This window comes from Tachysurus fulvidraco, chromosome 6 (genome assembly GCF_022655615.1).
Source record: "Tachysurus fulvidraco isolate hzauxx_2018 chromosome 6, HZAU_PFXX_2.0, whole genome shotgun sequence".
NCBI classification, from domain to species: domain Eukaryota; kingdom Metazoa; phylum Chordata; class Actinopteri; order Siluriformes; family Bagridae; genus Tachysurus; species Tachysurus fulvidraco.
The window spans coordinates 7,611,602-7,635,219 of NC_062523.1; the positions used below are offsets into that span (position 1 = coordinate 7,611,602).

At 40.3% G+C, this 23,618-nt stretch overlaps 2 protein-coding genes across 5 annotated transcripts in view; one reads left to right on the top strand and one right to left on the bottom strand.

Moving 5' to 3' along the window:
- nr1i2 (nuclear receptor subfamily 1, group I, member 2) overlaps positions 1 to 16,005 on the top strand; it is a 51,937-nt gene extending 35,932 nt beyond the window's left edge. For 3 of the 4 annotated variants that reach the window (XM_027162589.2, XM_027162590.2, XM_047814932.1), the window contains 7 exons: positions 1,189 to 1,319; positions 1,555 to 1,724; positions 3,235 to 3,500; positions 3,806 to 3,951; positions 8,436 to 8,552; positions 10,069 to 10,174; positions 10,971 to 16,005. In XM_027162589.2, coding sequence (XP_027018390.1) covers positions 1,189 to 1,319; positions 1,555 to 1,724; positions 3,235 to 3,500; positions 3,806 to 3,951; positions 8,436 to 8,552; positions 10,069 to 10,174; positions 10,971 to 11,112 — 1,078 coding nt within the window. In that variant the 3' untranslated portion in view covers positions 11,113 to 16,005. Of the gene's footprint in view, positions 1 to 1,188; positions 1,320 to 1,554; positions 1,725 to 3,234; positions 3,501 to 3,805; positions 3,952 to 4,263; positions 4,292 to 8,435; positions 8,553 to 10,068; positions 10,175 to 10,970 lie in introns of those variants that run through there. The other variant, XM_027162593.2, reaches the window with a different exon arrangement.
- Positions 16,006 to 17,519: 1,514 nt separating this feature from the next.
- The window catches only part of gsk3ba (glycogen synthase kinase 3 beta, genome duplicate a), a 47,864-nt gene continuing 41,765 nt past the window's right edge, over positions 17,520 to 23,618 (bottom strand). The window contains exons 4-6 of the mRNA XM_047814560.1: positions 22,780 to 23,050; positions 22,561 to 22,659; positions 17,520 to 21,278 (exon numbers count right to left, since the gene is read on the bottom strand). Coding sequence (XP_047670516.1) covers positions 21,208 to 21,278; positions 22,561 to 22,659; positions 22,780 to 23,050 — 441 coding nt within the window. The 3' untranslated portion in view covers positions 17,520 to 21,207. The remainder of the gene's footprint in view (positions 21,279 to 22,560; positions 22,660 to 22,779; positions 23,051 to 23,618) is intronic.

Consider the following 23,618-nt stretch of genomic DNA (forward strand, 5'->3'; position numbering starts at 1 on the left):
GTTTAGAGTCTGCAGTGTTTACAGTCTGCAGTGTTTACAGTCTGCAGTGTTTACAGTCTATAGTGTTTACAGTCTGCAGTATTTACAGTCTGCAGTATTTACAGTCTGCAGTGTTTACAGTCTGCAGTGTTTACAGTCTATAGTGTTTACAGTCTGCAGTATTTACAGTCTGCAGTATTTACAGTCTATAGTGTTTACAGTCTGCAGTATTTACAGTCTGCAGTATTTACAGTCTACAGTGTTTACAGTCTGCAGTGTTTAAAGTCTGTGGTGTTTACAGTATATAGTGTTTACAGTCTGTGGTGTTTACAGTCTATGGTGTTTAGAATATGCAGTGTTTACAGTCTGCAGTGTTTACAGTCTATAGTGTTTACAGTCTACAGTGTTTACAGTCTGCAGTATTTACAGTCTGCATTGTTTACAGTCTGTGGTGTTTACAGTATATAGTGTTTACAGTCTGTGGTGTTTACAGTCTATGGTGTTTAGAGTCTGCAGTGTTTACAGTCTGCAGTGTTTACAGTCTATAGTGTTTACAGTCTATGGTGTTTAGAGTCTGCAGTGTTTACAGTCTGCAGTGTTTACAGTCTATAGTGTTTACAGTCTGCAGTATTTACAGTCTGCAGTATTTACAGTCTATAGTGTTTACAGTCTGCAGTATTTACAGTCTGCAGTATTTACAGTCTACAGTGTTTACAGTCTGCATTGTTTACAGTCTGTGGTGTTTACAGTCTGTGGTGTTTACAGTCTATGGTGTTTAGAGTCTGCAGTGTTTACAGTCTGCAGTGTTTACAGTCTATAGTGATTACAGTCTGCAGTGTTTACAGTCTGCAGTATTTACAGTCTATAGTGTTTACAGTCTGCAGTGTTTACAGTCTGCAGTATTTACAGTCTGCATTGTTTACAGTCTGCATTGTTTACAGTTTGCAGTGTTTACAGTATTCTTGTTTAGCTGTCTGTAATGTTCATTTCCCACAGTGTTCACTGTCTGGGGTATTTACAGCCTGATGTGTTTTTTTGTCTGTGGTGTTTTCTGTTTGCTGGTTTTGCAGTCTATAGTGTTTTTATTGGTACTGTTCACAATCCAGTCTGTGGTGTTATTAACTGTTGTAATTGGTATTCATGATTCACACTCTGTAGTATTTGTTGTTTCCACTGATTCCCTCCTCTCTGTATGTTGCTCTGTTACAGACGGGCTATGAAGGGTACACCTAAGTTCCGTTGCGCGCTCCAGAACAAATGCGTCATCACCAAGAGCAACCGACGTCAGTGCCAGTCCTGCCGTCTACAGAAGTGCCTCTCAATTGGCATGTTAAAGGAGTGTGAGTGTATTGCCGTTTTTACTGCTGAATTGATTTTTTTCTTTTTTTTTTCCTTTAACCACTGAGTTATTGTTACTAACACATGTGTTAGTTTTATCTCAGCATAGTTTTAAAAAGGCAATTCTAACTGTTACTGTTTGAAGCAACAAATTGTTACAATTACTGGAGATGGTCATGCCTGCGTGTGTGTGTGTGTGTGTGTGTGTGTGTGTGTGTGTGTGTGTGTGTGTGTCAGTAATCATGTCAGATGAAGCTGTAGAGAAACGGAGGATGCTCATTCGCAGGAAAAGGATGGCCGAGGAACCTACTATGCTCACGCAAGAACAAGAAGCTACCATTGAGGAGCTGCTCCTGGCTCAAAAAAAAACATTCAACATGACATTCTCTGACTTCAGCCAGTTCCGGGTCAGCATTTTGCTCTCCTACTCTTAGTCCTTCATTTTCCTCCTCCTTTTTTATACCCAGGCACAGATTGCTGTATTAAAAAAAAATCACAAACCCTTTTATTACTGCAGCAAGCCTTATGTGAAACTATAGTAGTAGTGGTCGTGATTTTTATCCCCTACAGGGACCCATAAAAAAATGCTTAGCGTGTAGAAAAAATAATCACTTCAGAAGGAACTGCAGTTATTAAGTGGTGGGGAGCTGAAAACGTTGCATTTTGCTTTGTGATGCATGTTTAGGTTTGGTCACAATGCCCTGGAGGAGAGAACTGATGGCTGATTGAAGTAATTTCTGAAATGTTTTTAAAAATTGGCTTTGGAATTGCTTTACTTATTTATGGACACATATAAATTGTGACATATTTCAAATGAAAATGTACATCATATTACTGTTACATTTTTGTTTATACGAAGTACAGCTTCTGCCAAACTGCAAATATAAAAGCAAAGTCCATTTGCAATTGCATTTCATTACGCTTGTCTGAAGAGATAGAGTCTCAGCCTCATTCATCACGCACATGAACCGTTTTGAAGTTGTCGTCTGATGAAAGTCTGCCTGTCTCTTTTCCTTCATGTAAGAAGGAAGAAGCTGTTGAATGACAATGAGTGTGTAAAAGGACCAGCTAAACACATTTGGATTTCCTAAATGATGTGAAATTCAAGCTATAGACTCGTTAATTTGCTTAACTTTCTTAAATGAACGATTTGTGTTTGCATATCGGTTTGTTTTTGTAGGAACATCGACACTAAATTAAACTGTGATTGATGGTTTTACATGTCACTGGGATGTCCTCTTGGGCGATCCCTAGCCCATCACAGCAGCTGTGGAATCTAGTATTTTTGCTGTCGGACTGGAGCTCTGTCTACATGAGATATTATAGGGTGTGTTTTTATTTGCTCATCCACAAACAAATAGAGATTTAATCATAGTCTAAAATATAAGGCCAATGCATTGTTTGTGCTATACACCAAAGACATTTGTGTCTGACATTTAAAGATGGATATGAGAGATAGATCCTTTTGTGTCAGACCATTCAATTTTTAGGTGAGCAAAAGTATAGAAACAGATACAGACTTAAAGTAAATAAAACGTGTAGACAGTATGGACCAGAGGTGGGATTAAGTCACACATGTGCAAGTCACAAGTCAAGTCTCAAGTCATGAATGTCAAATCAAAGTCAAGTCGAGTTTTTTTTTAATATTTGTCAAGCAAGTCTCAAGTCTCAAATTTGCGACTTAAGTCTGACTCGAGTCAAGTCGATTCTCCCATCTCTGAGTCATTTCACTCAAGTCCAAGTCAAGTCTCAAGTCATGAATGTCAAGTCAAAGTCAAGTCGAGTCTTTTTTTAATATTTGTCAAGCAAGTCTCAAGTCTCAAATTTGCTCAAATCCTTGGCTTTTAGGATATTAAATAAGTATTTATTCGTAAACGGCATTTTTCCCTGTGCTGAGACGTCATGTTTGGTCCACAGCCGCTTGACCGTGATGTTGAAAACATCAAGGAGCCTTCATCCAGCCACCAGTTTTCGTCTACTGCAGAGAGACAGGAGGACGTAGAAGGCCTTATAGAGAACGGCATCAGGCATGGCTTCACTTCCAGGACACTCCAAAGTGAGGAGGAAGATAATACCAGTACACAAAGAAAGTTCAAGTTCACCAACCTCCCTCACATCACAGATCTCAGCACGTACATGATCCAGAACGTCATCAGCTACGCCAAACTCATCAAAACCTTCAGGTTCACGATTACATTCCACTTAAAAACATTTTTTTCACTACTGAGTTGTGATATCAGCTTATTTATATATAAAATGTATTTATAGTGAATGAAAATGTCAGTAAATCAATTTCCATTCCTGCTTGCTGGTAAAATGGGGTAAAAGTTGGTCAGTGATTGGACTGTAATCTGAAATTTCTCAAAAATGCTATGCCCTTGGACAGACTTGATCGTGCTCAAATGTGTATAAATGATTTGTTGTCTATCCAGTTAAACAAACCTGAGCTGTATTGTCCTTCTGAAAGGGAAGTGTGCTTTGTTTACAGAGCTCTGACAATCGAGGATCAGATCTCACTGCTGAAAGGTTCTACGTTCGAAATCGTCCAGATGCGCTTCAACATGCTGTTTAATGAAAAGACAGGGGTTTGGGAATGCGGCTCTCTGAAGTACTGCATGAACGATGCGCAGCGCGGTGAGTCTCAGCATTCAGCTACAGTACACGAGGCTTACTTTGGGGATATCTTATTATTGCATATTAACAAACCAGAAATCAGGGACCATGTTTATACCAACAACTTGAAACACATCTGGGACAGTAAAAATCATTTTGATGATCTAAAATCAATTTATTACATTCTTAAACACAATATGGTGGCACTTTTAAATATGGTGGCTCAGTTCGTGTTAGTTTGTCAGATTGTTTTGGTGCCATTGGCTGCTCCATGCTAGTTTCACTCGACTTGACTATCTGTTTTTTTTTTTTTTTTTGGAAATGCAACTACAGTATGGACGTCAAACACTGCTACAATGTGGTAAGCCCCAACTTTGTAAAGAAAACTAAACGTCCACTGTGACCTCAGTGGAAGCTTGCATTACATTAGCTCAGGGGTGTCAAAATCTGGGGGTGTAATTATATTTGGCCCGCGAGATCATATCAAATGTGCATTACAGCTGGCTAACAGCATGCTCTGCTAATACTACAAATCCCAGAATGCCTTGCCACTGTATTGACGCGTAGTCACGAACAGCAAGCGCCCCTCATTCTCTGTTGACCATGTTACAGTCACATCGGGCAAGTTAATTCCACCCTCCACAAAAATGGCGAAACAAAAGATGGACAATAGGAGCTTTCAAGACAGGTGGGAGGCAGATTATCTGTTCAGGGCAGATAAAGGACAGACTTGTTTGTCTTGTGTGCTAACGGAGCTAACGTGTCTGTAACGTAAGTATATAACATAAGAAGACATTATGAGAAGTATAAGGACCTGGATGTAAAGCAGAAGCTCCAGAAGGCGGAGGAGATGAAAAAAAAGTCTGGTTTCCCAGCAGACTATGTTCATGAAAGCAAAGTCAAAAAGTGAAGCTGCTGTAAAGGCTGTAAAGCTTTATTGTGGCAGCAGAGACGGCAAAATCTGCCCTGCCCTTTAATGAGGGAGAGTTTGTCAAAAAGTGTATGGTCAAAGTTTGCGAAATGAACACCACTGATATGTCTTTTATTTCCAATTTAATTTATTATGTGTTTGTAATAACAAGCTCTGGTTGTTCCAAATCCTGTGTTTAAGCAAAATTAAAGTTTGTTTCCTTATGAAAAAGGTTGAACATTACATATCAGTTGCAATTAATGTTTCGATAAATATTCAGTTTGGCCCGTGACTTTATCTCAGTTTTATATTTTGGCCCACTGTGAATTTGAGTTTGACATCCCTACATTAGCTGAAGGACTGAGTTGTTTTCATAAAGTAAGTTGTTTCCCTCAGTAAGCACTCCATCACTGATCGATGGTTTTGTGAGACCTGGACTTTTACATGAGCTGATGTTTTGAATGTGATGAAGCTTGAAAATCACTGTTAATGCATTGCTAATGCACCGGGAAATGTCTAGAGCACAAAAATTGTCTCGACTGAGCTTTTCAAAGTTGTAAGTCTGGCACAATGGATCAAGTGATTGAAATGTCACATGAAAAATATGCTTGGCTCCTTTAAAGCATGAACAGCAGCACAAGAGTCTAGAAAACTGCAGTTATCACAAAGCTCTTAAAAGAGATGCAGAAAAAGACATTTGTTACATATGGATGTTAATTTTGGTTATTTTGATAAAAGATGAAGGTTGTAGTCATGTTCTAGTCATCAGAGGTTTTGTGCTACAAAAATAATGTTTTGTTTCAGGGTCAGGTCAAGTTGGATAAGGGCCAAATTTTAGTAGAGCAATAGAAACAGTTTTTTTGTGGATTTGGTGTAGATCTTGGTTGAATTCCCAGCTATTGAGAATCATGTTAAGATGCATCAAGAAGAAGCAGAAGATGTGAAGGTACAGATAATCAAGACTAGCAGCATGCGAAATTTCTGTTAAAGACCACTGCGAATATGGGTGGCTACCAGATATGACGTCACACTCTGATTTACTTTATCCTTTTGAACAACAAGCAATCCAGCTAACATACTGATGATGCACTTCATTTCTTAATCAGTTTTAGAGATTTAACAAACTAATGTGTCTGTGTTGATGGATCTAAATTTAATAGATTTTCAAGCATTGTTGTTGTTACAGTGCAACACCAATGCAATCAGCAATTCCTCTATCATATCAGTCTTACATCTTCACATGATGCATATTTGCAGGTAAAGGTTCACTGTACTTGATCTTTGGAACACAGCGAAACTTCTTCACACCGATCATTGTGTGAAGTCTTCAGCATTTGCATACAGTATGTTTGATTGGAAGTCAGTGGAACGAAAAATATAGCGTGACTGCACCTTTACACCATCAATGAGCCTCCAGTAAGATGTATTATACATTATATTGCTAGCCTACAACCGTTTATTAATCTACATCAGATTTTAGCTCTTCGGTTTAATCTTGACATGACTAGACGTGACGCAACCGAGCATTATTATTACCTCAGGGCGCAGCTGTCAGATTCTGCACACTTTCACTAACAAGGTTTAGAAGAAAAAGGTAACGATAACAAGCCTTGGACTTGCGAAGGAAAGCAGCGTGCGGTATTGTAATGAAGAACAGAAAGGCCAAGGTCCCGCCAATCAGACATGTCACCGGCAGCCAAACCTTTCACTGAGAGATGCTGAATCTCACCTCAAGCTGTTAATAAAGGTCACACACGCTTAGAAGTACAGGTCATTCCACTGAAAAACATGGCCTGTTCTCCATGCCAGGTCATGCTCAGATTAGAAGAGACCGTTAGCTGATTTCAAACCTGAGGGGAGATTTTTTTTTTGTATCATCTTAGATACAGGGACTTCATCAATCTGTAAAGCTGATCGGTGATGTGTCATTTATTACTCATGGTTTTCACGGGATCGACGCTTTATCGTAAATATTGACATTTTGCAAACTAATAGTATTTGAATATCGCGTGAAAAAAGATTTAAGATGGTTTTCCATGCATCTGTATATATCGTTGGGTCTGTTTCAGGAAAAAAAAGATAGAAGCATCAGAAATTCTGAAAGATGCAAAATCAGTCATGCTGGGGAAAGATTATTGGAAAAATGATCAATCATTTATTTTTCATCTTTAATACTTGGTCAAAGTGGGGCAGGGTGGCTTAGTGGTTAGCATGTTTGCCTTACACCTCCAGGGTTGGGGGTTCAATTCCCGCCTCTGCCTTGTGTGTGTGGAGTTTGCATGTTTTCCCTGAGCCTCGGGGGTTTCCTCCGGGTACTCCGGTTTCCTCCCCCGGTCCAAAGACATGCATGGTAGGTTGATTGGCATCTCTGAAAAATTGTCCGTAGTCTGTGATTGTGTGAGTGAATGAGAGTGTGTGTGAACCGGGTGCTGGTTCAGAGCTAGCACTGGTGCTGGTTCAAAGTTGGTTCCACTGGCAAACCTTCTAAGAACCGGTTTGCGTTTCCACCAGCCAGAGAGCCATCACAGAGCCGAGTCTGACGTCACTGTATACGTGTCACGTTACACAGAAATGTTAGCGCAGCAGCGGCAAACACAAATATAACAACAATGGCGGATGTTGCTTTACTGTTAATTCTCATGGCTTTGTGAAACTACATTAGCATCCAAACGTGGCGAATCCAACGTGTATGTGCAGCTCCATGTAATCTGTATAAATGGAGGTTGTAATCAGGAAAGTACATAACGTTATTTTATCATTAACACAGAAAAAATTAGCCTTAGCATGTAGCTAACTACTACAGTATCACGTTTGCTGAAAACTGATCATATTGCGGTAAAGTAAAAGTGTATTAAACATTAGTATACTTAAGGTACATTATCAAATTAACCCTCTGTATTTACTCTGGTTAAATCTTCTCATGATTGCTGACTTTGACACAGATACACCTACCTCATGAAGGTGTGTTCTTGATCTGGCAAACTGTCGTGAATGGTTTTTCATCACCAGGGACTGATTTTCTGAGCATTTTTGGTGTTGGTTATGATCTAATTACTTCATTTGACCAAACCTAATGTTTTGCTATCTCTCTGATGGGATTGTTATGATTTTTGAGGTTAGTGATGTCTTGCTTCAGTAACAGTGACTTCATATACATATGAACAGATTCCAGTATCAGACATTACACCTGAAGCCAACGCTCGTCATTTTATCTGTTTCATTTTAAGTGAAATAATATGGGGCGTTGCATGAAGGCTCTGGGTTGTTGCTCAGAAAGTCTTAGTTTAAGGTGCTTAACCCTCTCGGCATCATGGCCGACCCTGTGCTCTGACCACAACCTCTTAAGCAGGAATATGTAAAAAAAAAAAAAAAAAATTTCTCTGTGCTAATAAAGGCTGCTGCTGCTTCTTCTGAATATACTGAGGGAATTACACACATCTGATACTTGACATAGAACAGTTGTGTATCCAATTGTTCAATTCCTTTGACCCAGGTACAAAAGTGCTGTAATTCCTAGACAGACACTTGACACTCTCTGGTCCATCTGTTTGCAGCTGTTTGTTTGACTTTATTCTCTCTGCTCCATCTCAAACAGCTGGTTTTCAGCGCCACCTGTTGGACCCTCTCCTGAAGTTCCACTACACACTGCGCAAGCTTCACTTACACGATGAAGAGTATGTCCTAATGCAGGCAATTTCACTCTTCTCCCCAGGTACACTACTCACACCTACACACACTATGCTACTAGACTTATTATGTAACAGTCACACCAATCTAGCCATAATCTTTATTCATATATAGCTAAGTTTAAAAATTCACACGAGTGGTTTATGGGTATAAAACCCATATCGTTTGTGGAGGTTTGATACTGAAATTGAATTATGATTCAATATTACTTTTGATTGTCTGACCAATATATATTGTATTAATTAATATTTTTTTCCTGCGATGTACTGAATATACAATATTGCCCATTTCCCTGTCTCTGCCACTTTGGAATGTCCAGCCATCTGACAATGATTGTTTTTAGCTTTGTATCTCAAGAACAAGTTGTCAGTTGTATGATTTATGTGGATTTCTTATTGTAACCTGCAGAATCAAGCTCAAGGTCAAATATCTGAAATAGTTTTTCTTCAGTGGCTTCCCGCCTGCTTGTCACAACAAACTTACTTACAGTCGTACGCAAAAGTTTAGGAACCCCTGACAAATTCCACGATTTTCATTTATAAATATTTTATTTTGATCTAGCAAATAACTGAAGGACAGAGTAATATTTCTTGTCACAGTAGTTATTTCTGCTAAATACTGATGTGATTTTTCTGTTGGGGTGCCCAAATTTATGCACCTGTCTAATTTCTTTTTGATGCATATTGCACATTTTCTGCTAATCCAGTAAAGCTCATTTCACTACTGAAATACAGTATTACGGTGACCTTCAGTTATCTGATAGATCAAAATGAAATTGCTGATCCAAACACCCAAATATTCATTCATTCATTCATTTTCTACCGCTTATCCGAACTTCTCGGGTCACGGGGAGCCTGTGCCTATCTCAGGTGTCATCGGGCATCAAGGCAGGATACACCCTGGACGGAGTGCCAATCCATCACAGGACACACACACTCTCATTCACTCATACAATCACACACTACAGACAATTTTCCAGAGATGCCAATCAACCTACCATGCATGTCTTTGGACCGGGGGAGGAAACCGGAGTACCCGGAGGAAACCTCCGAGGCACGGGGAGAACATGCAAACTCCACACACACAAGGCAGAGGCGGGAATCGAACCCCCAACCCTGGAGGTGAGAGGCGAACGTGCTAACCACTAGGCCACCGTGCCCTCCTCACCCAAATATTTATAAATGAAAATCGTGGAAATCATAAACTATTGCATACGACTGTACAGGATCAATAACAGTTTTCCAAGATTGTGTGGATGAATGTCTATGGTATATTGAAGGCTCATTAGAACCAGCAAATGATTTAATACTCTTCTTTTATATATATATATTGCATCCAGAACCCTACACTGATGCCTCCACCAACAAACAAGTCTAGTCCTTTCAAAAATTTGACCTTTACTGACGATTTCTTGTCTTCTCTTTTATCTGTTTGTTTTAAGGTTATGGAAATTGATTTTTGTCCCCAGCTGAAATGGGCAAAGTAAATTAGATGGTGTGAAAATGCTAGAGGAAACACTGTGTGTGTTTGTGTGTGTTCAGACCGGCCGGGTGTGACGGAGCACAAAGTGATCGATGAGCTTCAGGAGAGATTCGCTCTCACGCTAAAGGCCTACATCAGCATGAAGCGGAGCGGCCCAGAGAGACAGTAAGACATTGCGGCTTCCTAGCCTAATTAATGTGCTTCCAATTAATCTGCAGAGTTTAAATACTAGTAAATATTCATCAAATCTAAATAAAGGATGCTGTAAAAATGGAGATGTTTCACCCAATTTCTTGTATCTTGGAAGTTTACCTGAAAAAGACATCCAGAAATTTGATGGATAGAATATATATATAGATAATATGATAGAGTGCAGAGAGAGAGAGAGGAGATATATATATATATCTCTATGTGGATATATAGTAGTAAGATGATATTTATAACTTTATAGAATATAGATTCTCTACATCAATATAAATGATATATTTGGATATCTAGTATATCAAAGAGATTGAGAAAGATGATAGATCTAGTATCTAGCTCGAGCTAGCTGGCTAAATTTGCGCGATATGGAGAGATGGAGAGGGAGAGAGAGAGAGGCGAGCAAAGGATGAGCGAAAAGGTGGGGAGAGAATAGTAGGAGAGAAGGAGAGAGGAGAGAAAGATTAGAGAGAGAAGATGAGAGAGAGAGAGAGAGAAATAGAGATATGAGAGAAGAGAGAGAGAAAGCAGAGAGAGAGAGAGAGAGAGGGGAGAGAGGGAGAGGTGAAGAGAGAGAGAGGAGAGAAGGGAGAGAGAAACGGGGAGGAGAAGAGAGAGAAGAGAAGAGAGAGGAGAGAGAGAGAGATACGGGAGAGAGAGAAGAGGAGAGAGAGACTCTCTCTCTCTCTCTCTCTCTCTCTCTCTCTCTCTCTCTCTCTCTCTTTTCTCTCTCCTAACCTTTAACTTCTCCCTCTGCCAGATTGCTGTTCCCAAAAATCATGGCTTGCCTGACTGAAATGAGGAGTATGAACGAGGAACACACTAAACAGGTGCTGCAGATTCAGGACATCCAGCCGGAAATGTCTCCTCTCATACTGGAGATCGTGAGCAGACAATACTGACCCTTGTACCAAAGCTCACACCTAAAAACAGCAAGAGCATCTGATCCCTCACGCTCAAGTCGCACCGCTTCTCTGGATGTCTTTAGTAGAGCTGGACGAATCGGTTCAGGCGATGAGCTTTCGCAGCATTCCTGCAGCTTTACCTCGAGTCGGTTCAAATGCTACTCAAGTGTGTACGTCTTAAAAAGGTACACTCGAGTAGAGTGAGGAACACGAATCGTGATGTCACAAGCCAGTGTATTTTTTTTTTCTTTTGAATTATCCTAAGGTTAACTCAGAAGGGTCTGTACTGGCTAATGATATTATGATCCTTGTGAACAATGACTACTAAGCTCTAAATTACAGGGAAATGTTTGACTAACCTACAAACATCATTTGTATCAAATGATCTCAAAGAAAATATTCTCTTAATAATTCTCTAAAGTAGCACTGGACCGATGTTAACGATCGTTGGTAGTCCAGCGAAGGTTCGGATAAACGCTGTGTGGGAACGGACTGTGGAACAAACTCATATCTACAAGCAAGTCCTCTGCCTTGTGAAGGTGCAACTAAAGGTAGGGGCGGAGCTTGTGTGGGTGAAGAATAGCCGGTGTGTTTAATGCCCATTTTTATCAAATGACCTCATTTGTTCTCCATCAGATGTTAAAAGCGCACAGGAAGCGCAGGAAACCGGAGTGGCCTTTAGAGGGGAAACTGTCGATGCAACATGACGTTACTTCTTGTTGCAATGCGTGTGCTTATTATTGGCCTTGTGAGATTACTATGTGAAGATACAGATGAAATGACACTTAATGTGAGCCAAAAGACAAATAGAAATTCCATCATGCACGATTGACTAGAATAACATCTCAAGACTCATATATACCATATATAAGTAATATGTTATACCCTAAACCTACAGTAACCCTAAAATATATTGGCCCCTTTATACTGTAGATGAAAAGACATCATTTTGGTCCATAGACCCAGAGGTCCAGGGATGGAGCTGGACCTGATCTAACTCCTTCTGTAAGCTTAATTCTAACCCCTACACAAACACAGAGAGACTTTCATCATTTTGCAGACCTTTTATCCAAAGTGACATACAAATAATGAAATAAAAGCAAAGTGATTAAAGTGCCAAGTGCAAAGAGTTTAGTGCAGGAGGTTCAAAGTTCACACAGTAGACAAGGTTGGAGTTTGGACAGGTTGGACGGTAAGTTTGAACAGTACATGTTCTTGAAAAAAGAGGATCTTTAACTATTTTTAAAGATGGATATTGTTCCAGATTGAGGTTGGAAGAGCATTCCACCACTGAGGGACATTCAGTTGGAAAGTTCTGGAAAGGAACCTCGTGCCTTACAGAGTAAAAATTACAAGTGTCAGTTAACTGCAGGTTGTGGGTGGGAAAGTGAACCTCAAACCTCTCTCACACACATACACCCACACACACCCACACACACCCACACACACCCACACACACACACACTATTACATATCCAGCCTGAAACGCCAGACAAACTGCATAGCTACATCTACACTGTAGTTGGTAATTGTGTTTCTACAAAATATCCTCTGTAGTAGTTACAGTACCTGGTAACATGACTACATGTACAGTAGCTCTGAGGTTGCTGCTACTAATACGGGGCATGTGGTAGCCTAGTAGTTAAGGTCTTGGGCTACCAACCAGAAGGTTGTGAGTTCGATCCCAGGTCCACTAAGATGCCACTGTTGGGCCCCAGAGCAAGGCCCTTAACCCTCAATTGCTCAGTTGTATAAATACAAAATAATGTGAGTCGCTCTGGATAAGGGCATCTGCCAAATGCTGCAAATGTATCTTGAGAAACTTAATACAATAATTCAATATATCCCACAGATGCTGCATTAAATGTACAAGATCAGGCTGCAATTGTAAATAAGAACCTGTTCTTAATGACTTGCCTGTTAAAATAAATAAATTATTAAAAAGTATAAGCTCCCCGGACATTAGTCACACCCACTCACCACAGTGGTATTGTAATGGCAGTAGGTTGTGCTATGTAGATTAAGTAGCTTAGTTTTAAAGCACATAAGTGGTTTGTTGGTTCAACTCTAAGGATTACTTTAACTCAGTCTGATCGAAAGTGTTTGGGATTTCACTAACCAGCAGAGAATCTCTTGGTCACTGGTTTGAGTCTGTAAGTTGTGTGATTTTGTTAAAGTGCTGAGATCCTGTAGTAGGAGAGAAACACAATCACATCAGCTGTATTATTTTATTACTCTAAATCTCAGTATCTATATTCAGATGTAACCCGATGTGGGCGTGACCTAAACCGGACAGTAGAAATCCCCGCATTCAGTCAGCATTGTACGGCAGGGGAGTTCCTGCTTCGACGGTTTGTCAACCTCAGCAACATCGCTCGACTTTATAATTAGTCTCTATTAGAGATGTGCGAAACAGGACTGTTTTTTATCTCTTGTTTTAAGTTCCACATACTTTGCATCTGCCTGAAAAGCTTTCTAATGAATTTAGTTGGTTCTTTTTGCCAGAAAATAAACAAATTACTACCCTAATTTAAACCTCGGTGACCCTGACCAGGAAGATACTAAGGATGATGTATGTGTATTATGCAGCTCTGTACATTCCTATTAATAATCACAATAGTCGTTCCTTGTCCCACAAGCTTCATATCTAACAGCATGCTTCTACAGGAAAGTAAAAAAAAGCTCTTAAAAACTTAAGGAAAAACTCAGGAATACAATAAATAAAATTAAAAGCTGGAACATTATTGAACACATTCACAAAATATTTAAACACTTGGATCAGGTTAATAAAACAATCCCATCCTGAGCTTATTGTACAGTTTGATGTCTGCAGATTGTTTGAGAACATGGTCACATTTACACCTCATGCTGTAGGTGAATTGTCACCCACTCAGTTGTCTAAAACTGACAGGAACGCAATCAAGACACTGCAGTGTTACCTGACAGGTGAGTGGAGGTGTAACCCAAGGTGCGTTTCAATCAGTAGGATTACACTTCAGTAGTTCAGGACACTGATCAGAACATTGGCCATTTTAAGGGTTCTCTCTCTCTCTCTCTCTCTCTCTCTCTCTCTCTCTCTCTCTCTCTCTCTCTATTTATCCATTTGTCCATCCATTTGTCCATCCATCCGTCCATCCATCCATCCATCCATCCATCCATCCATCCATCCATCCATCCATCTATCTATCTATCTATCTATCTATCTATCTATCTATCTAGTGTCCTTAAAGTAATTGATGCCAAAAAATTTTTTTAAAACCTCTCGGGTCTCAAAACTGTCAGATAAACCTTCCTTTACGAATTGTCTTTGTAGGTTTCTGATAGTCTGTATACAGTTTGTTTGACCGTAGAGACCTTTAAGCCTTAAATGATTGAAAAAATACATTTAAAAATATATGTATATAAAAAATATATTTAAAAAAATATATACAGTATATATATCCACTAGCTATCCTATGCTCCTGCTTGAACTCCCTTTATTTAAATAACCTAAAAAATGTGTTAAAGAAAGATATTGTTCCTGCTTGTTGTTGATAAATGTGAGTAGTGATGTTTTATAATGTGAGTACTGTATGTAGTCATGTCATCGGTAATTGAGTCATCTGTGTCCCAATGTGAAGCGAGCCCTTTCTAGCTCAGGGACATGCAGATTGAGACACACCCTAGGTGTTAGGAAGGAAAGCACGCATGTGATTCATTTCTTATCTGTGGAGCTTCGAGTTTGGCCAGTTTTTATGTAAGGAATCAAACCATTGCAAAGACATAAGAAGGCAGGTTATATCTCAGAGGTAGTGAATGTCATTGAGATGATTAATCAGGAATAAAATGTATATAAGGTTTGCACTTATTTGGGTGCAGCTGTATCTGTGTGATCTGTTCAATATAAAGATAATGCTTTTATTTTTTTAAAAGAAGATGAAGCCTAGAAAAGGGCTTTGATGCCATGTATTAAGTTATTCTGCCTTTCGTGTACAAAGCCTCATGCCAGTTACCTTAGAGCCGCAGCCACGATACCAGCTGTCCACTGGAAACTATACTGATTGTGTTTTTTATAGATAGAGAGATTACGCTTAAATGTTACATGTTACGTGAGATGTTGTATGTAAGTAAGAGAAGAGAATTTACACTGGAAGCTGATCAGATTTTCTTCTACCATATACCTCAGTGATGGACACTACAGGGTGAAGGATTAAATGCTATAATATGAATAATACTGAAAGAAAGCAGTAAGAAATCAGACAAATCTCTATCCTCAGACGACTACGCTGTCTGAAATGATGTTATTTTATGTACAAAGCCGACTTTCACCATGACGTGTGGCAATTAGGCAGACGATGCCACGTTTGGCCACATAGGCCCTATAAATACCAGGGTGTAAGACATGCTCACCAGCATGGGAGTGTTTTTTTTTTTTTTTTGCACAGTGCTATAGTTTACACGGCTTTAAAAAACGTTACAGCGCCATCTGCTGGCCCAAGTGCGAAGCTCACCTCTAAATGTATCTAAATGTGATCCTAGTTTTATTCGGGAGGCTTAAAAAACTCCACATATTTCTATTTTCATAATGTGATTAAATGTGGATGTGTGATGCCAGACAAAAAAGAAGAAAAAAAACTCAAAACAGCCAAATGTTTCTGGCGATGTCTTTTTCTGTGTGCTGAAACGCTTTAAACGTAGACGCAGGCCTTTATTAAAGAGAACAAACTGTTTACACACACAAAAAAAAGATGTACAATCGACGATCGGTGCCGTCACTCGGGTCTGCTTTCTGTCGTCGATATTTGTATAACTGCTCTGACTCAGGAAAATAACTGCAATGTTTAAAGTTAACGTGTTGTTCTTTGATACCTGTGACTTTGAAATAAAGGCTACATCAATCCTGTAAATGAAGTGTGTATTTGAAGTGTGAAGTCACTGCTATATAAGAGCCTGGATTAACCTGGATTATTAGTCGGGATCAAACTGGATTAGATTTGCATGAGAAGGTGATGTGGGGCAGTCCTCCAATCCGCATATTTGACTCAACCCTCCCATTTTACCTGGGATTGGGACCCGCACTGGGAATCAAACCCAGGTCAAGAGATTAAAGTGAAAGTGACGTGACATACGGCTAAGTACGGTGACCCATACTCAGAATTCGTTCTCTGCATTTAACCCATCCAAAGTGCACACACACACACACACACACACACACACACACACACACACAGCAGTAGGCAGCCATTTATGCTGCGGCACCTGGGAAGGGCACCTCAGTCGTGGTATTGCCCGCCCGAGACTCGAACCCACAACCTTAGGGTTAGGAGTCAAACCTTCTTACCATTAGGCCACGACTTCCCCTACAGAGTTTCATCTGTTATGTGATTAATTCCTTAAAGTGTGTTCAGGAATTAAAGTTTATAAGTGACATAATGTTCCTAAATCCTAATGTGTGCAGAAACATCTTGTAGTTTCCTGCTTTTCACTGTGTCGGGATCTTATAAATTCTTGATCTATTCATGACTATACAGTAGATTAAAATCTAACAGCCATCAGCATCTCATTAACATTACCGCTCTAAATTTTCGGTCAACATTTTATGCAATACAAAGTATGCTGTAGAGCTTCGCACCGCCTTCCTGCACCAGACTTAACGTCACTACTCTCACCTGCGATGCTTCTTTACACGTCTGTAGGATGTGTTTAAATTTTCAGTGAACCGTGTCGTCATTTCTCTTTTAGCGATCCTTAGTGGAGAGCGGCGTCAAAAGAAACTCGCTGTCTTGAAACCGCCGTCAATGAAAACAAACTGTTTACATTGTTTAGTGATATTTTATAAATATGTGAGATCACCATGATGTGTTGTTCATAATCATCCATAAAAATCTAAAAATAGATAGATAGATAGATAGATAGATAGATAGATAGATAGATAGATAGATAGATAGATAGATAGATAGATAGATTGCAATAAGCAGGGATGGCTCAATGGTTAATGCTTTGGGTTACTGATAAGAAGGTCTGGGGTTGAAAGTCCTAGCACATCCAAGCTGCCAACACTGGGCCCTTGAGCGAGGCTTGTAAACGTCTCATATCTATGAGTGTTGAGACAACATACTCTGAACCCACCTTCCTAACCAGCTGAGAGATGTGAGGAGAATGAATTTCACTGTGTGGTAAAATGTATGCATGTCAAATAAAGAGCCACTTCTATTATAATATATAATATTCAGTACATTTGCACAACAGCAGCGTGTCCCTAAAGCATGGCCCTTCAAGACTACTTACCCTTACTCCACACTTGGAAGAAGAACGCGGTGCGATATTTTGGACGTTTTTTTTTTAGCCTCCTCTCTTCACCTCGCATGATATTACACAGTAAATCAAGACCAAGATTACACACAATCAAGATAAGAAAGCACGTGTTCGTTTCCAAGCTATCCTACTCTTTATTTAATGCAAATTACAGTACCAGGTAACTATTCTCTGAATCCGGATCACACCGAGGACCAAAACGGACATTATTTACAAAGAAAGGAGACATTTAGAATACTTTCACAGAAAAACAGAAAAAAGATGTATATATATTTAAAAAATAAAAATAAAAATTCAGTCACAAACAGAAGCATTCAAGTAGTAGTAATGTTATACAGGTTGTATTTTTTTTTCTTCCTTATTTTTCACTTTAAACCAACACTTTTTTTTGTTGTTGAAGGATGTATGTGATGTTTGAATATAACTAACTTTTTTTTTTTTTTTTTTTTGGCTTTTCCGTTTAAAACCTGTCCTTACTCTTATTTAGACTTTAGTTTATTCACAAGAAGTGGTCACATGGATTGTGGAAAGTAACATGTCTTTGTATGCATAATTTACAAAGCGAGCTTTACACTGGGAGGAGCTGGAGGAATGGAGGATTGTGGGTGCTACGTGATGCCCTTAAAGTGCTGCTGTCGGCTGGCCAAGTACAAGTGTGTACGCTGAGGGGTTACTGCCCGTAGGGACAACACTGTGACCCAGGGATGAAGACAGACCTGGCCGTCCTTCTCACACACACGCACACACACACGCACACACACACACGCACACACACATGCACACACACACACACCCCTACGCTAGACATCTGAACTCTAATAAATACTGGCTCAAAATAAAATACAAGAAGGTCTGGGTGTCAAGCAACACCGCACATGCTTCCCGAATGCTTCTGTCGAGAACATCCACACAGTCGTGTGTGATTCGGCTGTAGGTTAATCACAACTGTACTGCGACTGTGATATTACTTTAATACAACAGTCCTATAAATATGTTGTTAATATTGAGATATCGACAGACACATTATGGTCAAATATATATGTATTTTTTCCCATGCATGCAAACAGTTACAGAAAGATTGCGCGTTGCCATGCCGACGCAGAGACTGACTGACAGCTTGTAGCAAGCGTAGTAGAGGTTTTAACGTGAGGAACGGTTTGTTCAGATTGGAATTGTAACATGAGAACAGACTAGCAGCATGATGCAGACAGTGAAGTGTCCTGTTGCTCCTGTAATAAATATCAGCACTTGTCCAGTAAAAGTTAACAATAATCCCAAATACCCAAATTTATTGCTTGTATTCTTCTAAATTCACTATTTGAACAGTTAGAGGATTGACAGGAATCAGAGTAGGGTTAAAACCATACAGCGCTGCATCCAGGCATGTTAATGCTGCCTTTATTATGCTACAAATCATAAAGTGAATTTTGAGAAACCGTGCATCAACAAGCGAATTTGTCCTTTTGACCTCGGACTATTTAAAAAAAAACTATTTTATTTTGCGGCTCTGGTGCTTTAGACCCGTCTCCCCAACCCTATCGTGAGTCAGTAAAGTATTATAAACAGGAAACAGGCATCACTGACAGGGTTAATAATGTAAATAAAGAGGTAGGCCAGAAGAGCTTTAACACCGACCGGGCCAGCCGAGCGTCCGGCAGCACACACCCCGAGCGTCACAGAGAGAGTTACAGTACTGTGTGAGTAAAGGAGGAGGTTTGGGTGGAGGAGGAATAAGGTGGGATCGATGGAAGCAAAGGCACTCCAAACTCTAGATACACTATACAGTTACTACATATCAGTACAATAATATAGCTGGCACCTACAGTACTGTACAGAGAAGATTGAACTATATGGCTGGAGAAAGCTCCCCATCTAGTTTCCAACAAACAGTTCAGATTTGCCCTGATCTTTTTTTTTTGTTTGTTTTTTTTCACCATTTTATGAGATTTTATTCTTTTTTTTAAAACCGTTATCTTTGTAATTTATTTATTTATTTATTTTTTTGTTTTGTTTTTTTTTGCTTGGTAACAGTTCTCAGGTCAGCATATATACATACCATAAACCATAAAACACACACACAAAAAAATGTTATATATATATATATATATATATATATATATATATATATATATATATATATATATATATATATATATATATATATAAAAACAAAAAACAAATGTACAAGCCAGAATTTGGCAAGGAGCAACCATGCTGTACTGTATTTACACCTTTTTTAAACTGTTACATTTGTGTATTAAGACATTCTCGTTAAAATATACAGTTTTACCTGTAGTTAAGATGATGTTAAAACTGGAAAGGGGGAAAAAAAGAAAGAAAAAAACAAAACATGTAATGAATGTTCAAGTAGTGGTTACAACACCTACACAGCATCGACGATTTAAAGACAGAAAGCCAGAAACGCTCAGCTCCCCTGTTCACAGTGCTGAACGTCCGGCTTTGTGGCCGACAGCCTGGCGACTTTATTTTAAGAAAGGTAGAATCACGGGACGCCTGCACCGTTTGCTCGAACCTAACACGATCGCGTCACGTTTTATTCTGTCAAAAAAAGAAAAGAAAAAAAGAAACCCTGCTGTTTGACAGAACTCGTGGTGTGACTAATACACAAAGTAACCTGAGGACTACTGAAACGGACAGAAAAGAGCGAATGTTAAACTCGGGATTAGAAAAGAATTCTGCAGCTCTGAACTGAAACTCGGAGCACGTTAGCTAGTAGCTACGGCATTCCCACTCTGGTATGGATTTCATATATCCGTATATATAAACATATGTACGGTCTCGGTCGGCAGCAGATCGGCTGCCGTGTGAAAGCTCCGACCCTGAAGTGTTCTGAACCGATCGTACATACTGTATATAAAGCTTCGCTGGTTCAGAATACATGTAATCCGGAGGTGGGTGGAGCTTTATATCCCTATGCTAACACTTACACACATATATTACATAACATAAAGAAATATATAAACTGTGTATGTATTTATATATGTATATATAATACAAAAACACAGAAAAGGAGACGAACGGGTCTCTCGTGTCGATCGGAAATATCCGCCCCTCCCTGACCCATAAAATTTCCCTTTCAATATAAAATCAAATCAAATAAAACAATCGTATGTAAATCCTTTAAACTCTTCCTTAACTCTTTCAGAGAGCATCAAGAGATTTTTCTTTTCTTTATTGTTTTAGGCTTTGCTGCTAAATCATGCCCGCTTGCTGTGTTAAGTCCGGGTACATTATATATATATATATATGATGACAGATGACAAAACAGTTGCTCTTGGTGATTACCTGTACCTTTTTAAGTTACTGAGTGCTCCCGACCAAATTCAAGCCATGCACTACAGGTGACGAGGGTGTGAAGAGGAAGAGGATGTGGACGGACAGATGCTGTGTGTATAAGACTTGATTGTGTGGAAGAGAGAGAGAGAGAGAGAGAGAGAGAGAGAGAGAGAGAGCCCATTTGAACAGCAGGCTCGCTAAACTAAGATGGAAGAAAATGGATTTGGCTACTGGATTGCTTTGATTACGAGATTGTCCACAGGATTGATGGTGCGAGTTCTCCCCCCTGTGCCACAGCTCACCCTCTCTCTCTCTTTCACTCTCATCACCGTCATGGTTCTGTCCGGGAGCTCGGTTTGAACAGCGCAGAAAGCACTGAAATTATGGTTTGGCTGTTGCAGTTTCAGTAAATGTTGTGGTTGGATGGTTTAAACTCCACCCACCGATCCGGGGAACGGGCGGGGCGTCTCCTGGATGGACCGGGCTGGTTGACCAGGACACTCAGGTGGAGGTGTTGGAGGCGGAGGCAGAGGCTGCATTGGTGGTCTGACCGCGTTCTCCACTGTTGGCATCTGGAACACAAAGAAACGAGATGACGGTTTTAGGAGACGCTACTTTGTGTACTGATGATGCTCTGGGCAGCCAAACTGATGTCATCTCACATCAATTCCTATATGAGGGGGCAGTTTCTTTTTATTTTTTCCTGTTGGGTCAAAAAATTCTGAGCTGCAAAAAATCAAATTGACATTATTTCTCAAACGATGTACTATAAGAGACCATTTCTGAGTGCTAACACTAGTCAGTGTTCCTATTGCAGTTAGTGTTGCAACTTGAAAAACGCGTAGTCTTTAAACCTACCTTATGGATTTTCTACAATTGTAGATGTTAGAAGAACATTTTAAATATTTTGATTGTGTTCGGGGGGGGGGGGGGGGGCATCCTCGGTGGTTTGGTGGTTAGCACGTTTGCCTCACACCTCCAGGGTTGGGGGTTCGATTCCCACCTCTGCCTTGTGTGTGTGGAGTTTGCATGTTCTCCCCGTGCCTCGGGGGTTTCCTCCGGGTACTCCGGTTTCCTCCCCCGGTCCAAAGACATGCATGGTAGGTTGACTGGCATCTCTGGAAAATTGTCTGTAGTGTGTGTGTGCGTGTGTGAATGAAAGTGTGTGCCCTGTGATGGGTTGGCACTCCGTCCAGGGTGTATCCTTCCTCGATGCCCGATGACGCCTGAGATAGGCACAGGCTCCCCGTGACCCGAGAAGTTCCGAGTGAGTGAGTGATTGTGTTCAATTTGAGATGCAGATCATGACAACATTCATGAGGACGGCAAAAAAAACCCAGCTTTAGACAGTAAGACTTTCTCTTCGGTCATTTACCTTTCACTATTTCTACCTTTTAGCTGAGACTCTCTGGCTTTTCATCATGATGCAGTCATTTTTATTAGTTACTCAGTCGAGTGGGTGTTAAATAATGGTAAATAATAAATCTAAATGAACAAGATCTGGTGTGCAGGAGAACAAATGCAGGAGGTTAGAGTCAGGGTTCTGATTGGATGGCTGCTTCCTTCCTGTGTGGGCTGTTTATAAAACCATACTGTAGCTGTAGGTTTGTATTTCATTCATTACTGATGGAATTATTGTGTCTGAATTGATCTAAAGTATCTGTAATTATATTTCATATGTTCGGGTTGGTTCTGATCACCATGAATTCTGTTGCTGTGAGCTGTGGAACTTTAGCTGCTCCAATCAACCATTCATTTACTTTAATTCTCAGATATTATGATGTATACATATGTCTTATCTCCTGGGAGGATTTGTGGTGGACATGTTAAAGCTGATAGACGACGGAGACTGACCTGTAGTGCTGGAGCCATTGGTGGGGGTAGAGGCACCTACTTGATTACGTGCATGAGCAGGAATCAAGATGGTGGCCAAGGATGGGTTACTGGACAATTCTGTATGAGAAACAGATAGAGAAAGAGTGAAGAATTAGCTGTTAGGAAATATTCATTATTATAATAGTGCAGAAGATTGGTGATGAAGTTGGAACAGTTCTGGCTGAAACCAATCCAAACCTTGAGTGGTGAAGTTAAACAGCGATGGCTTCTCCCTCCCATTGGGCAGTTTGATGTTCGGGTCTCTCAGCTCGTCAAAGAAGGAGTGTGCGCAGGCCTCCAGCGGCGTGAGCCGAGCCGTGGGTGTGTACTCCAACAGACGAGAGCACAGAGCAATGGCTTCAGGAGGTGTGCGTGGCCGGAACACCTGCAAACACAACAGCACACATAATATATGGACACAAGACCAGTGGGATTTCTTATGGTTTCGAACTAAATTAACTACTATAACCTATGAAAATGTTTCTTCATGAGCATGGTGACACACAACTATACAACACCCGCGGGGAGACCGACACGCGGGGAGACCGACACGCGGGGAGACCGACACGCGGGGAGACCGACACGCGGGGAGAACGACACGCGGGGACAACGACACGCGGGGAGAACGACACGCGGGGAGAACGACACGCGGGGAGAACGACACGCGGGGAGAACGACACGCGGGGAGAACGACACGCGGGGAGAACGACACGCGGAGTGTCAGGAGTGAGCATGACACTGACAGGTGACTATAACAGCATGAAGCTACAATCACTCTGTCAGTCACATCACAGTCAGTCTTCATGAGTAATTTATGGAGAGCTATAATGCATGTACAAGCACTGCAAAAGCTTAAGGTTGATTCCTGCAATCCTTTACATTTCAACACTATCTACCATTTGTGAGTTAATCACGAGTCTCACAGCGTTCATTACTGCCTAGAAATAACAACTCCTTCAGGCCGAATCTCAGAATCGAGATGAGTGACTCACAAGCACTAAAATGGGAGCAGATTTCACCTAAGCCTGCGCAGAAAA